This window comes from Leptinotarsa decemlineata, unplaced genomic scaffold, assembly GCF_025532065.1.
Source record: "Leptinotarsa decemlineata unplaced genomic scaffold, Ldec_3_MD MMD2_tig00000010_RagTag_RagTag, whole genome shotgun sequence".
Classification (NCBI taxonomy): domain Eukaryota; kingdom Metazoa; phylum Arthropoda; class Insecta; order Coleoptera; family Chrysomelidae; genus Leptinotarsa; species Leptinotarsa decemlineata.
The window spans coordinates 384,826-401,362 of NW_027412538.1; the positions used below are offsets into that span (position 1 = coordinate 384,826).

Below are 16,537 nucleotides of genomic sequence, written 5' to 3' on the forward strand. Positions count from 1 at the left end.
ACATATGTTTCGCCAACCAAGTTAGCATTAGGAGATTATTAAAACTATTCCTTATATGCTATATTAATATTTCTATATGCATCTACACAAATCATTACCTTGCTTAATGAGGGTCAATTGATTGATTCCCAGTATTTTGTTATTGTCCTATTGTTATTTACTACCAGACTGATACCTAATCTTTATCTAAGATGACTAAAACTACTCTTCACAAGCTATGTTGAGATTTTTTTAAGCGATTCACATTGGAATTGAATCGCTGGAGATTAAGTCCATTCGGAAAAACGTTCTCAGGAAGTTTATTCCACATAAACGCTGTTCTCCAAATGTAAGAGTTCTTAAACAGTGAAGCTCGAGGTGTACTGAGTTGAACCTCAAAACGATGAGCAGCCACAGTCCGTCGCGTATTTCTGATATGTACCGCTCTTGGTGGAATCAAATGTGCCAAGAGAGACAAATCCCCAACCTTTCTTTGATGTTCCAGACTATGAAGATTGCAAGTGATGTTCGTGTATCCAATCAGGCGGATCGCCCTTTTCTGGGTATGCTTAGGGGCGGAGCTCAATACATGAGAACAATACTTCAACTAAGGTCTGATCTGAGCTTCATAAAGCATCAAAAGTTGCTGAGGTTTGTATAGTTTTCTGGTTCGAAACAGTGTTCTAAGTTTTTGAGAGCAGCCTTAGCAATTCTAGCGACATGATTGTGCCAACAAACAACAAAACCCTCAACAAACTTATCGAAGTAGAAAGCATTTTCACGAATCATTACCTTGAATAATGAGGGTCAATTAATCAATTCCTAGTATTTTGTTATTGCCCTATCGATTCTATCCTACTGCCCTATTAATTTTTTTCCCTTTTTTCCCTCTACTTATAATTTTGTATCAATGTGAACAATAAGCTATGAGCTAACTTATCAAGTTAGTGATTTTGCCACAATTTTACGAACTCTTCATCTCTTACCGTTTACGAGATACCCATGCACAGACACGAATTTGAATAGGTCTGTTCAAAAAATAGGGTAAATGTTCAAATTTCGCGGATTACATACATTCGATTAACGATTTTTTTATGTTGGTACACATCTCGAACGTTTGTTCACAGTTTCAATTGTTCAGGATGTTTAGTTTGTTGGCGAGGAGCATAAAAGTTCTATTGCAAAAGAGCATAAAGAGTCAAATAAAAACCAAACGACCATACAAACAGCTTCACAAATTCAACAACATCCAACTCAACAAATATTGACTCAATATTCACCGACATCTTTCACAACTAACGTTATACCTTACATTCCAGGACTATCTGAAAAAATAAGACGAATTGGAAATAGGTATGATGTTAGAAACACTAAGGTCTATAGAAAAACACTGAAGAAAAAAACAAAAAATTGCATTTATGAAATACCTTGTTCTTTTGATGAAAAGTCATATTGCGTGAGAATGAACATCGAGATTATATAAAAAATAGACAATTGACAGAATCTAAATTGTCAGAACACATTTTAAAATCAGACGGTGAACATCGAGATGAATGGAACAAGACAAGAATGATTACCAATGAGCCTCACTCTAAGAGACGTAAGCTAAAAGAATCAGCGTATATTTTCAAATTGTATTTCGAACAGCTCCTTAGAAATAGACCTTACTTGGCTACCCATCTTGAAGGAAAATTTGGATAGTGGCGAAATGGCAACAGATTGATATCAGAGAGAACATTGAATGTTTCAGTTGTCAATCAACAACATTGACATCATTTCACATTTCAAAACTCCATTGACATCTGTCGAAGAAGTTGAGAAATATATAATCAAAAGGAATAACTGCAAATATCTTATTTTTTTTGTCCATTTCTGAAGACGGAGGCAGATTGTGGCCTCCGAAACATAAAGTATTGTATTATTTCTTAGCAATTTTTTTGATAGGTTAATATATATATATATATATATATATATATATATATATATATATATATATATATATATATATATATAGATATATAGAAGGAAAGGTTAGCTCGACTGGCTAAGTTAAGGAATAACGAAGGGAATGAATCGGGTATAGCAGTCAGAGGCAGAAAGATTGTAAAACTCTTTTTTCTGTTCAAGCTTTCGAGGCGTTTATTGTCTCTTCATCGGGAACTCTACAATAATTATTGAATAAACAAACGGGTATGGACAACGTGTTCATACTTTCGTGTACCTCACTTTCGTAAGTATGAACACGTTGTCCATACCCGTTTGTTTATTCAATAATTATTGTAGAGTTCCCGATGAAGAGACAATAAACGCCTCGAAAGCTTGAACAGAACAAAGAGTTTTACAATCTTTCTGCCTCTGACTGCTATACCCGATTCATTCCCTTCGTTATTCCTATATATATATATATATATATATATATATATATATATATATATATATATATATATATATATATATTTATATATATATATATAGAAACAGAAGTTAATATCGGACATAGCACTCATGAAAGTGGCAAACCATAGACACGTGTTTCGGGCTTTTGGCCCATCATATTAACTTCTGTTTCTATATCAAGACACTCAATAACTTTCATATTTGTATATATATATATATATATATATATATATATATATATATATATAATACGACAAGTTAATGATAAATAGAACATTTTTCTTTGTGAAAAATATTTTGAATTCACGCAGTAACTTATCGGGGTCAACTGTAAGTTTGCCCTTTCTACACTTGTATAAAGTTCTCCATTATAATTTTTCACATTGTGGAAGGTAAAAAATACCCAAAAAAGGTCAGTGAAAAACTTCCTCCACAAAAAAAAAATACTTTCGTTGAATAAGAAAAAAAAGTTCACTAACCAGTTTATCTTGTGCGATAATCTGTGGCGCAGCCTGTGTAGCAAAAGCGCTTAATAATCTCACCAAAGGATTGATATTAGCAGGCCTCTCCCAAAGAATAGGTGCTAACAGACATGGCAATAGTTGCATATATGGTTCAGGTATTGAACCAGTAGGCGTATTCTCCATCAGTAGGGAAAGAATTTGGAAAACGTAAGGGATGAATTCTAAAAAAGAAATGTTATCATACAAATTTGAATGCATTCATTTTTGAATAGAAAAACCTTGAATATCTTGCTGCAGAATTCCCTGGAAGATGGGGAAAAGGATATCTTCAAAGGATGTTACAGCTGATTGGTTTGCTTTGCAAACGATCCTGAAGTTATTCAACAATTGTAATTAAAAAAAAAAACAGTAACAATAAACATTACATACCTGATTGCAAGTGAGAAGGTTTCGAATAGATAATGGTTGAAATGGGGTTTTGAAGGATTTTTAGCCACCATTTGTAATTTTTCTGTCAGTTTTGGAAGAGACATATTTAAAAATGGTATAACTCTTTCTTGCAGGGTTGCAAACGTTCGCATTATAGCTAGAATAATCATAACAACAATATGTGAAAAACAATAACATTTAGTGGTACTGAGAAATTCTCAAACAAATATTTCAACAATTTACCTTTCATTACATACTCATTTTGTTCTGAAACTGGCCTTTCCAATATGGCAAACAAGTTTGAAAACAAATCGCTCGAGATAGTTTCTAACTGCATTCCAGATACGCTGTAATGTATTTATATTAAGTAGAAACATACTAAAAACATACAAAAAACTAACAACTAGAATACAATGAGCTGTATCATTAGAAGTGATGAATACTCCATCCAATTCTTATTTTACATGTCTTATTTATTTGAGGAACCTCTACTGGAAGCTGTTTCCTATCTTAATCAAAAACTCTCTGAAATCAAAGACATTTATTGAAAATCACTTCATCTGCATTCCATATCAAAACATGTCCTCTGAGGTTTTTGATATCATCTTTTTTTTTCAAGGACAAAACACAAGCACTACAGGAAAATCCTTAAGGCGCTCTTAAAGCGGTGCCTGTGTGAAATTAGTGATTCATATTGGATTTGAATTGCTGGAGATTAAATTCATTTGGAAAAACTTTCTCAGGAAGTTAATTCCACATAAACGCAGTCCTCCAAATAATACAGTTCTATAACAGTGAAGTTTGAGGTGTACTGAGTTGAACCTCAAAACGATGAGCAGCCACAGTCCATCACGTATTTCTGATATATATCGCTCTTGGTGGAATCAAATGAACCAAGTCACTTGAACACTTCCTGTGAAAGTATCTATAGAAGAGACAAATCTCCAACCGATATATGACTATTGATATGGTGATTGAAACATGTGTTGAGGTGTTAAAATAACGATTTGGTGTTGTTAAAAAACTCCAGTAATATTCATTACTACACCAAAGGTTCCATCATGACTGGTCGTAATTTAGAGTTATATGTGTGGATGTAAAAATAATATCGATTTTCATGGCCTTTCTAAGCTTTCGTTTGTGGTATTACATTTATCCACAAAATGTAACAATATTCATTAGAAAAGTAATGTAATACCGTGGTTTATTAAAGTTTTATATTGTTTGGTCAGTCAGGTTAAAACCCTCATGAACTCATTTTCGATGTAGAAATTTAAAGAGTTGATTGACAAAACCTAAGAATAGATATAATTATAAAAAAATCAAACAAATAATATGAAGGTACTTGAAGAAGTAGATGTATGATACCATTAAGAATTTTTTTTATTAGGAAATTATATACCTATACCTAAAATGTAAAAAAAAACTTACATTGGTTGATTATTGTTATTCTTCATGATAAGAATTTTTTCCAAAGCACATGCTGCATAGGTATGTACAACAGCACTCTCACTAGACATGTGCCTTATTAATTGAGGTAAAGTACTGACCACAATTTCATTGGGTAAAATTGTTCTGAATGTCATGACATATTTTATTGCGTCTGCTTTGAGAACTGGTAGTTCGTTTACTGAAACATAAAGATTATGCATGAGTATTAAAAATTTTGTACCATTATAGATTTTTCAACAAAAAAAAGCCTTGCAAATATTCATAAGTTCCCAACATTATCCAATCAATAAAAGTATAATTTATATTCTTAATTATCGATAACATCTCTTATGGTTAATCTTACCATCTGGCCTTTCTAATTCCGGTAAAACTTGTTGCTGGCAAAACTGAGTTATATTAACAAGTTGACTAGTTTGAGTTACTCCATGCTTTTGTGTTGATCCTCTGCTTGCGAGAGAAGTAACTAAATACAGAGCGGAATCTTTACTTCGCCAAAATTGTTTCGGATTTTCTGCATATTTTGTCAACATCACCTAAAAAGTTTGCATGAAATAAATAATGATTACAAAAATTAAGTGATACAATATAGTATAAAATGTCAAATGAAGTAAAAAACAATACGACCACAAATTATTGTGTATAAGTCTAAAGCTGTATAAAAATCTTAACAGATTAAAATAGTGAATGTATCAGAGGGAATCTTCATAATAATTCAAATTCAATTTTATTGCATCCATATTCTATTAACAATAAATAGATTGGATTAGTCCAATATTCTTTAAAATTATAATAGGCTTTTTCCCCGGAAGGTTCTTCATTGCTTTTTTAGATTCAATAAGGGATTCTATGTTCTTAATGTCGACAGATAAGTGATGAATCCTAAAGCTATTGTGAATACATGAGTTTTTATCAAAAATTGTAGGAGAAATTTTGGCAAGTATTGTAATATGTTTGATGGGAGCCAAACGTGTTTAAATGTTTCTTTATAATCAATACCATTTCTAAGATACATAATGATTCTGCAGTTGATATTTTATAGGATTTAAATAGTGGCTTATATAGCTTGTTATATTTAGCTTTACACATATATCTTGAAGCTCTTTTCTACAATTTGAATATGTTTCAAATACAGAGTGATACACCATTTCAACTGTAGAATACCCTAATTCTATCGATTTCATCTTTACTACATTCACCATGGAGTGAATGTTCATCGAATTTGAGTTTATGATTCCTAAAGAATTTACACGGGTTTTATTTTCTATTATTTACAAATTAATTGTCAAATTTTGTATGCCAATTTTTTTTTCAGTATAGCTGAATACTTTTCTCGTATCTTCCTCAGCACACTTTTAAAATCCTCCAGGACTGTTCCAGAAGATAGTTTTATCATCAGCATATAATGTAAAACTACTCAATGTATCATTAATTAATGATCATTAAGATAGATTAAGAAAAGAACTGGATCCGGAACCGAGCCTTGTAGAACGACACATATGAGTTTTTTTACACTTGAATTTTCATTAGCTTTTACTATTTCACTACGATTCAATAGGTATGATTCTATGCATCGATAAGAGCGTCCTCTGAATCCACACAATCAAATGCTTTAATTAGATCACATCATCAATTTCAGTATTTATGTCATGTAAATGATTAAATACAGCATCGGTAGCGTTTTTTATATTTAGAAATAATGTTTTTTTTCAGTTTTCCAATTTTTTTTATTATTTTTGGTATAGTTGGAATGAAAACTGTTGGTCGATAGTTTAAGCGTTCTTCATGGTCACCTCCTTTATGTAGTGGAATTATAATTGATGAACTAATATCAACAATGCTTCATCTGGTAGGTTCTCAATGATTCGTATAGAGATTTCATCAATTTCAGAAGATTTTTTTTTTATACCAGAAAACTTGTTTTAGTTCTGTCAGGTCAGTGACATATAAAACGAAAGTTTCACTGATTCTTCTAGATTTAAGATATTTGGTGAGATCCTCACCAGGTCTGAAGTTATAACTGAGATTTTCTGCAACTGAACAAAGTGACTGATTTGTAACCCATATTTGGTAAAACTAAATCCTATTCAAAAGCCCCACAGTAAAAAGTGCTTGACAAAATCTCTGGTAAATGCGTCACATTCAATTAAGTTTCGCCTTCTATCCTTACACATATAATTTATCCATATTTTGAAACAAACTTTCTCCAGCATTGGAAGACATCAGTCAAACCTATACCTATGAAGCCCTCGACAAGAGTAAATAGTCTTGGTGATCTTTGTCCGAAAAGTACCACAGACAGGCGACTTTCAAGTTCCTTGACAAACAAGAAATAGTATATCTTACCCTATTGGATATGTTACCAGCTTTTGATACTGTTGGCACTATTAATTCATCAGTCAACTGGCTCAGAGGTTAACTCTTCAAATGATTACAATTTGTCCTAATGATCATGTACAGAACTTACTAGAGACACCCAAATTCTCGAAAATGGCGAACCTCAGAGTTCGGTACTCGCTCCCACTCTTGTTTCTATATTCAGATCTGACTTGTAGCACTTAGTGGAACATTGTAATCTGCATTTCAGGTGAATACTCTCTCTATCTGAACTCCCACCATTATCAAAAATTTATTCGCTGACAATAAGTCGGCTGAGAAAAACCCCAAAACCCTTCTTGATGAATTTTCTGTATTTAACGACAACGAACCTATTCCTTCTGTTTCTGAGACTAATGCCTTGCTGTTATTTCTGACCAACAGTTAAAATTATCCAAATAATCATGTGCAATTGCAAAAAAAATCTATCTTTTCTCTAACCCATTAACCGTCAAAGGTGCGTCAACGCAACTTTTCTATACCCTTTTTTTTTGTGATTTGGATCAATATTATTTATGTTTATTCTGATGAATATTCATAATAATAATCCAGAAAAAGTAAAAATATTTTTATTCAATCCAAAACATGATTTTTTCAATTTCTGAAATTTATTTGAAAATGTTATAAATTGACCGTTCTTGTAATTTTTCAATAAAATCAAATTTTTTCGATACTGAATATAAAATGATAAATTCATTTTGTGCTGAACAGTAATGAAAAATGTGCTCAATGATAACGTGTATTCTCATTTACGTAAATATTTTCGGATGTCGTACATTTTTGCATGTATTTGTGATGGTTTAGCCGATAATGGTAAACATTTTCATGCACTAGTATGCGAGTTTTGACAAGTTTGGGAATATCAGGATACGATGGTCAGTTGATTATTAGCCTTGATTGAGTTTATTTCAGTGCGAATCAGTATCAGCAGGGAAGATTTCTTGTATTTTTTATAAAAAATTGTCAAAATGAGGTAAGAATCATAACTCGAGCGTAGACTTTGGTATTTCATTATCATTATTTATTCTTATAGTCCGTTTTCGAAATGGAAAATGAAGAGAGCACTGACGACGCAAGAGTTCTTTTTGTGAGCTTGAGAGAAAAAGGATTTTTCGCAACAGGAACAGTGAGGGAAAATCGCACTGCTGAATGCCCCGTTGAAGATAGTTAAAAAGGAAAGAGGTTTTTACACTTGTGCTTTCGATCCCATCCTCGGAGTTCTAGTTGTGCGATGGAGTGACAATTCTGTTGTAACTGTGATATACGTATGAAGTTCTCCCTCTTGTTCAAGCTAAACACTCCAATCGAAAAGGACATAAAGAGATTCTTATACCCCAGCCAAATGTTATACACCAGTATAATAAATATATGGGAGGAGTAGACCTCCATGACAATGGCATTGCCAACTATCGAATTAGGATAAGAGGAAGAAAGTGGTGGTGGCCCCATTGTTCACAAATATGATCGACAGTATGGTTGTGAATAGTTGGAAAATTTATAAAGTTGCGAATGAATCCAGAATATCACAATTGGAGTTTCATTCTCAACTGCTAATAAGTCTACTGAAATGTAGTGGGCAATCAAGTAATACCAATGAAACCTCGAATGGTGCCGAATCCAACCCATTATACGTTCTACCAGATGATATAAGATTTGATAATGTCGGACATGTGATAATTAGACATACCAACAGTGCAAGAAAAAAATGTTGATTTTGTAAAAGTAACACCATATATTTATGTAGAAAATGCAAAGTGCATGTGCACCCAGATTGTTTAGAAAATTATCATATGAAGAAATAGGACACCTATTCTATTTTTTTTTCATTCGATTATTTTAACCATTTTTGGCCAAAGGTGCGCTTACTCACCCACTTTAATGAAGAATTGTTTTTTTTTTTGTTTATTCTAAACGTGCCACAATAAATATTTTTTCTAAATTACAAATTTCTAATGTCTTGGCCGTTAATGGGTTAAAAAACTAATTCCTTTTAAAAAGGTCTGTAGAAAATGCCTAATCAACGAATTTACTTCAAAGCAGCAGTCCCTCTCAAGCAAATGTCACCTTGTTCATCAGGGAACTGCAACTCTTTTGAAATTGAAAGATACACACTTTGTTTACTTCAATGTAATGGTCATTTGTTTTTGTATATTGTGACACAATAAATTATGTTATTCCGATTATACTCACGTGTAAATATTGACCAAAAATCTCAATAATTCTCTTTTCAAAATTCTGACTGAGAGTATTTACTAGGTCACAGACAGCTCTTCTTCTTGTGTCAACATCTGACCCTTCAATATCTCTACGAGTATATTCCTCAGGATTGTCTTCAAACAATTCTTCGTCAGATACTGAAAAAAAATCTGTTCAAAATCTGTTTTTCCTTTAATCAGCTGTATTGTTGATTCTATTCTTTCAAAAATGTATCATTTTGATACAGGCTATAACGACAAACGTATCCACGAATTGAACTGTCATATAAACATGACTGTAGTACAATTCAATAATAGTAGGTACTAACTTCTCAGAAATATCGATTGTAGCCGTTGCTACGTTGTAGGAGATCATCATGAAAAATAAAAGTGTCTATGTTTTTTACCAACTTTATTCGTAACTAATTTTGTTACTGCAGTTTCGTCCTATAAGGACATGTCTTTATAGGACGAAACTGCAGTACCAACATTAGTTACGAATAAAAGTGGTGAAAAAACATTAAAAGTTTTATTTCTCATTTTTTATAATTGCAATATTACTGTAATTGTTTGAAAATGTCCTTAAGGACGAAACTGCAGTAACATTAGTAACAAATAAAAGTGATAAAACACATAAAAACATAGAAAGTTTAATTTCTCATCTGTCATCTCAGAAATATTATTTGTTAAATATGGAATAATGCCACTACCGTGTTTGTTCATATACTATTCTATGACACAAACACAAACACAAACACAAAAGCAATTTTACACTAATGTCAAAGTCCCATACTTGCAAAACCCGTTCATCTAATCTCATGAAAACACAGTCTTTTCGAGTTACAAAATCAAAAAACAACTGCCCTCCCCTAGGGCTTTACAATAAAATACCGGAGAGAATAAGGCAGCTCCCACTACAGAATTTCAAAACAAAAAACTAAAATGTTACCTTCTTAAAAATTGTTTCTACTCTGTGGAAGAATTTGCCTCTTCTCACATGGACATATAGAACACTGTACGTTGATATACAGGACCCACTTATTGAAATTATATATATGAAGAATTTTTCTCTATTTTAAATATTGCCTTCGGCAATACTGCACGTCTGTATGTGCGTTTAGGTAATTTGTATTTTATTTATACAGTGTGTAACAACGAAAACTTAACAGAGCCGTTTTTGTTAAATAAAATCCCTTTTTTAAAATCAATACCCACTCCTCTTCTTCCAGTTTTCATTAGTACATCGTTCGATTGTTTTGTTTAAACGGGTCGTGTATTGTTATTTGTTTAAAAATGCCTTACACTACTGCTGAAAGGGTTTCAGTTATTGCTTTATTTTTTGGCAACGACCAAAATGCTAATAGAACATCAATTTTATTTAACCTAAGCAGGAATGACGTTCTGGATTTGGTCACAAAATTCAGGAAGACAGGTTCGGTTTTAAATAAGAAAAGAAATGTTCAGAGAAGGGTAGTGAATGACGATAATGCGATTGGAGTGATTGGTCAAGTCATCGCCAATCCCACCCCTCCGAGGGGGTGCGTACTACAAAAAATCTGATTAGTCTGAAAGGTGTTCCCCTTTAATTAGAAATCGACGTGTCCGAGCTTTTTTTAAAAATCTTACTTTTTATATTCAAAAACGGCTCTGTTAAGTTTTCGTTGTTACACACTGTATATATTTCAGTCGGTATGTGTGTGCGAGTGCGTGGGCATACCTATATATATGATTTATTAATATAATTCATATTATAAAGGAAGTTATACTATAAACTGACAGAGTCTTCCTAGTTTCTACATTGTATAATGAATGACATGACTTGCTATAAATGTTTTTTTTTACATAACATAGTCAAATAAAATCTATCTATCTATCTATCTATCTATCTATCTATCTATTTATCTAAGGCAAAAACGTCAGTTATTTCTGAGAATTTAGTGCCTAATATTTTGGAATTATGGCATAGGTTATTGTATTAAAATCAAAAAAGTTAACTGGTTTCCTGCAAAATGCCTTGCAGGAAACCGGAGAAGTCAATGACGATGATGAAGTAGTAGATGAAGAGCCTACCAATAAGATATCCCATCAAGAAGGTTTTGCTGCTTTAGAGAAGGCTTTAATTTATATTGAGCAGCAATCAGAGGCAACTCCTTCTTAATAGATGGTGGAACATTGCAGCAAGAAAAAGACAATGCAATATGAAACAGAAGTGAATAGATAGTAATTTTACTGTTTTGCAATGTACTTATCTACATTCCACATATTTCCTTGTTAATTAAATATTTTAGGAAAATATATAATGTTTTATAAGACGAATAATAAATAAATACGGATTATCCGAGTTTTCATTTATCCGAGATGGGTTCCCCCCCATTACCTCGGATAACCGGGGTTTTACCGTATTTCCAAAAACGACCTGCTAAAAAATATAAAACGGTTCCTAATTCCTTAAAAAAAAAACTTGTAGACGCCTAATATAAATGTTACTTCGACAAACTACTTCACAAACATTTCAATTGTTAATATCCGTAATCTTGGATGACTCAACTCATAGATTTCCAATCTGTAAACAACTTTTCAGATAATGGACATTAAAGCATTCAATGTTATTATTACTACTACGCATGTCTCTGTTGCATGTTTGATAGCCACAGTGAGTCAGAAGATGCTACATAAATCGTCATTTCGTCAACAAAAATATCATCATGCTTAATAAAAAATGAAATATGTTTTATATAACTGGTAATTTTTTAACATTATTTTTAGATAAATAAATTTCAAATATTTCAAACAATAAGATTAAAAAAAAAAACAATAAATTATCATATAATTGGAACAGCTTACCCCTAAACTCCATATTAGGTATGATTACTTTTTCACAGATACTACTCAAAACAGTATCGTCTTCAAATAAACTTCTATATTTTGCCCGTTCTGCTACTGACGACAAAAATTGTAGAGCATTTGAAACTATCTGAAATGACCAAATTAAACATTTTCTTTCGGTTTTCGTTAAATTATTTATTTTCAAGTATCTTAGGAATGTATCCAATTGTTACAATAAGTCCTCACCAGATCATATTTAGGTTCGAGACCGGTTCCAACTAGAAGGCTCCAAGTATCAGTCACAAACTGTTGCAGAAAAGGTTGAAATTCTTCATCATATTTTTGAGCATACAGAGCAATGTTATCACATACTTGCGATTTCAGTTGTTCAATAACTCCAGCTTCTTCACTGTTCTAAAATGCAAAAATCCATCTTACCTTTATAATAATGTTACATGTATATCATTAAATGTATACTTACATTATTTTGAAGACTTTTTACCTCCACAGTAAGCAAAGTGTGAAAATTTGACATCCAAACTTGAATATTATCTTCAAAGAATTCTGGTAAGTCTTGGAAATTTAAAGAATAAAACACTTTGCATATGAGAACTAAAGAACTATAGATTACTTTCAATGCATTTACATCATTGGCATGAGTTTGGGAAAGGTTTATTGTTGCCTAAAAAAAGTTGGTCCAGAATTTGTTCATGAAATCAAAGGGTTGAAATGACTTACAATGAAAAGATCGGTAAGAGGTTGAGCTATTTTCTCAAGTACATATTTTATTTCCATCCACAGTTTTTGAGATTTGAACTCGTATCTATACTTTTTGAAAAGAGAATGTGCTGTTCGAAGCACACCATTAATCACATTGAAGTTGCCTTGAAAATGAATAATCAATCACAAAATTTTAATATATATTTTTAAATAAATTTTCAACATACCTGTGGCAAACATTTCAACCATTTGTGGAATCAAGTTTGGCCATTCCATGCGAAAATCAATCTTCCCAATAATACTTATTGCTTCACTCAATTGTTTCTGTATCATTTCTGGTGAACTCAACATTAGAGTTACAATTGAATTTTTAATTTCTGCTCGATCTGACTCGTGGATACGATCCGCTTGGTTTTCTTCCTAGAAAACGAATATTGATGTCCTACAAGTGGTATAAAAACAGAAAGTTGTAATTCTTATTTCTCATGATGGTCTCCTACCACGTGTAATGGCTACATCCACCAATTTATTTTAATTTTCAGTGTCACACCATTTGTGGAAATGGAAATCCTTATAAACCTACCTCACTTCCACAAATTACTAGAGAGAGAGAGATAAAGAGAGGCTAGATGGACCACATACAGAATTGTGCATATTGTCAATTTCTCAAAGCAGACTATTGATCGACACTGAAACTCTCAGCATTCTGGGAATGACTTTTGACTTAACGTGTCCTTCAGTCTATTAAAACCAGCCTTATACAGTCCTAATCCCAAGTAGAAAGCTGTATCGTCCAGGAGGAGATCAGCTAGCTGTTGATTCACAATTGCAGGTAATACAGAATGAGATTTCAGTCTGCCTAGGGATCTGAACGACGTTATTTTAAGCAGAAATCTACGTCACTGATTTATGTATATTGAAACACTGAGAGTATGTTTCAATGCATATAAGAATCTACATCTCTATTACAAGCAACATCAGATTTGACCAAAATTCCTCTCTCGATGTACGCAAAATAGTCAAAAACAAACCTTATGGGCGCAAGAAACGATGTGATACAGGATTACCAAAACCTTTAGATATTCATCTACTTCAACTGTATGCAGATGACACCGCACAGACAAACTCCAAATAAAACATCAAATAGAGGAAGATCTCTCCCATATCGAAAAATGGTTAATTTATCACAAATTAACTCTTAATGCCAACAAGTCAAACTATATGATAATAACAAGGAGCAATCCATGAGATGATATGACAATACAAATTGGAACAAGTCACCTGACTAGAACAACTTGTATCAAGTATCTTGGCCTTTATATTGATGACAAGCTGAAGTGGGACAAACATATACAGCAAATTTGTAAAAAAATAGCCCCTGCTATTGGTGTCTTGGGAAGAATCTCAAAATTCACCACTTTAAACCAGAGAAAATCAATATAATACTCCCTTGTGCATAGCCATATCACATACCTGACACTCATCTGGAGTTGTGCGACACAAAAACGAATAATCAACTGAAAGTATTGCAAAACAAAGCTGTTAAGAGAGTATATAATCTTTTGTACCGATATCCAACAGCACAATTATACCTAACCAGACGAATCAATTATGTACACTCACTGTACATAATTCAAACCTGTACGTAATATAATAATAATAATAATAATAATAATAATATTTATTAACTTCTCTCGTTAAAAAGTATAAAATTTCTTTCACAAAATAGTACACAGTAACATGGAAGACGTCCATAGTGTGTAAAACACAATAAACATAATACAATACAAATTAAAAAAATGGAGTGTAAAACATATTAAATATAAAACAATACAAATTTAAAAACATTTACCGTCTAACATACAAATGGGGTGTAAAACATAATAAATATATTACAATACAAATTTATAACATTTATAGTCAACATACATATGAGAGGGTAAATTGTTTACTAATAGCTGCCCGTCTAGAGTGAAGAATTATTGATTTGCAAAAAATTCATTGATGGTGTAGCAGTTTTTTTGGATGAGATAGGCTTTCAATCGTGCTTTAAAAATCGAAATATTAGGAGATTCTCTCACTGTGCCGTCTAACTTATTGAAAAATTTTGGGCCAAGGTATGGATAACTTTTCTGAAAAAGTGCAGTCCGATGTGCAGCAGTTACCAAAAAATTTTTTGATCAAGTTGAGTAGCCATGATTTTCTCGATTCGCTTCAAATGAAGATATATTTTTGAACACATAAATACATGATTCATATATATACAACCCAGCAAGAGTGAGAATTCTCAATTTCTTGAAGGAATCTCTACATGACTGTTGCCATTCTAGATCATCAATTATTCGGATAGCATATTTTTGGAGTACATACAGAGCACCCAGCTGCATAGTAACCATTCAAACATTCACTTCATATCGAATCTACAAGTCCATAACAACAGTACCAGAAATAGGCAACAATTACGAACAACTGCTGTGAGGAATTCCGCTGGTCAGCAGAGTATTACACATCAAGGCATCAAATTCTACAACTCAATTCCCGAAAATCTAAAGATTCTTGGAGTGTTCTCTTTTAAAAAGAAATTGAAGGACTTAATATTTAGTGGTTATTTCCAGACATAGTATTAGTATTAATAGTATTAACGATCCTATGAGATTGATGCTGTTATATAGATTTATATATATGTGTATATATTTTTCTGTTTTCTGTTCTTCACTGGTATTAACATTACTGTGAGATTGATGCTGTGATAGTTTTCTTTATCTTCTTTTCAAATTTTATATATCTAGAAAAAAATATTTTATTTTTTAATTTGAGTAGCTTATAATAATTGATTCTCATATTTATTTTCTTCTAGTTGATTTACATATGTATCTTTTTTTTATGGCCTACATAGTTTCCTAAAGCTCAAGGCCTTAACCATAATATGTACTTTGTAGAATTTTGTACTCATATTTGTAGTTTTTGCAATTCATGGAATAAATAAATAAATAAAATCATTGAAAAAAATAATAAGATTCCTACAAAAGCAATGAGATTCCTACAACTGAAATCATAAGGAAGAAATTGGATACTTCCGGCCATAACGTGAGCTGCTGTAACAAAACTCTTCAGAATTGGATAAAGAAAATAGGATTTAGATTTAAAATAATAAACAAACGTCAAGCAGTTATGGAAAACAAAAGAATAGTGGAAATGCGTAATAAATACTTAGAACAAATAACTAACTATACACAAGAACAACGGCAAATTTTCTATTTGGACGAAACTTGGTATGCCACTCATGACACCGTTACGAAAGGGTGGACTGTTGGTTCGAAAATGTGTACGCCTAACATGCCTGCAAACAAAGGATCGCGACTAATCATTGAGCATTGCGAAGTAAAGGATTGGTTCCGAATTCTTTAAAATTATGTGGAAAAAAACTTGAGGACTGCAATGTTGACTATCATAAGAACATGAAAGCTAATATTTTTGAGGAATGGTTCAAAAACACATTGATACCAAATTTGGATTCGAATAGTGTAATAGTTCTTGACAACGCTTACTATCATTCGCGACAGCTCATCAAAGTACCGAATAAAAATTCGAGGAAATACAAAGTTTTTTAATGGAAAACAATTTGTATTTTGAAAATAACTATACAAAAAACCAACTTCTTGAAGTTAAAGATGAAATACAACGTTTTTTAATGGAAAACAA

At 32.1% G+C, this 16,537-nt stretch overlaps 1 protein-coding gene across 1 annotated transcript in view; it reads right to left on the reverse strand.

Annotated features, from left to right (window-relative positions):
- Cse1 (Chromosome segregation 1) overlaps positions 1-16,537 on the reverse strand; it is a 28,810-nt gene that overhangs the window by 8,714 nt on the left and 3,559 nt on the right. The window contains exons 3-14 of the mRNA XM_074171189.1: positions 13,063-13,255; positions 12,854-12,999; positions 12,597-12,797; positions 12,362-12,529; positions 12,134-12,263; positions 9,285-9,448; positions 5,065-5,254; positions 4,701-4,899; positions 3,513-3,616; positions 3,270-3,426; positions 3,119-3,210; positions 2,856-3,061 (exon numbers count right to left, since the gene is read on the reverse strand). Coding sequence (XP_074027290.1) covers positions 2,856-3,061; positions 3,119-3,210; positions 3,270-3,426; positions 3,513-3,616; positions 4,701-4,899; positions 5,065-5,254; positions 9,285-9,448; positions 12,134-12,263; positions 12,362-12,529; positions 12,597-12,797; positions 12,854-12,999; positions 13,063-13,255 — 1,950 coding nt within the window. The remainder of the gene's footprint in view (positions 1-2,855; positions 3,062-3,118; positions 3,211-3,269; positions 3,427-3,512; positions 3,617-4,700; positions 4,900-5,064; positions 5,255-9,284; positions 9,449-12,133; positions 12,264-12,361; positions 12,530-12,596; positions 12,798-12,853; positions 13,000-13,062; positions 13,256-16,537) is intronic.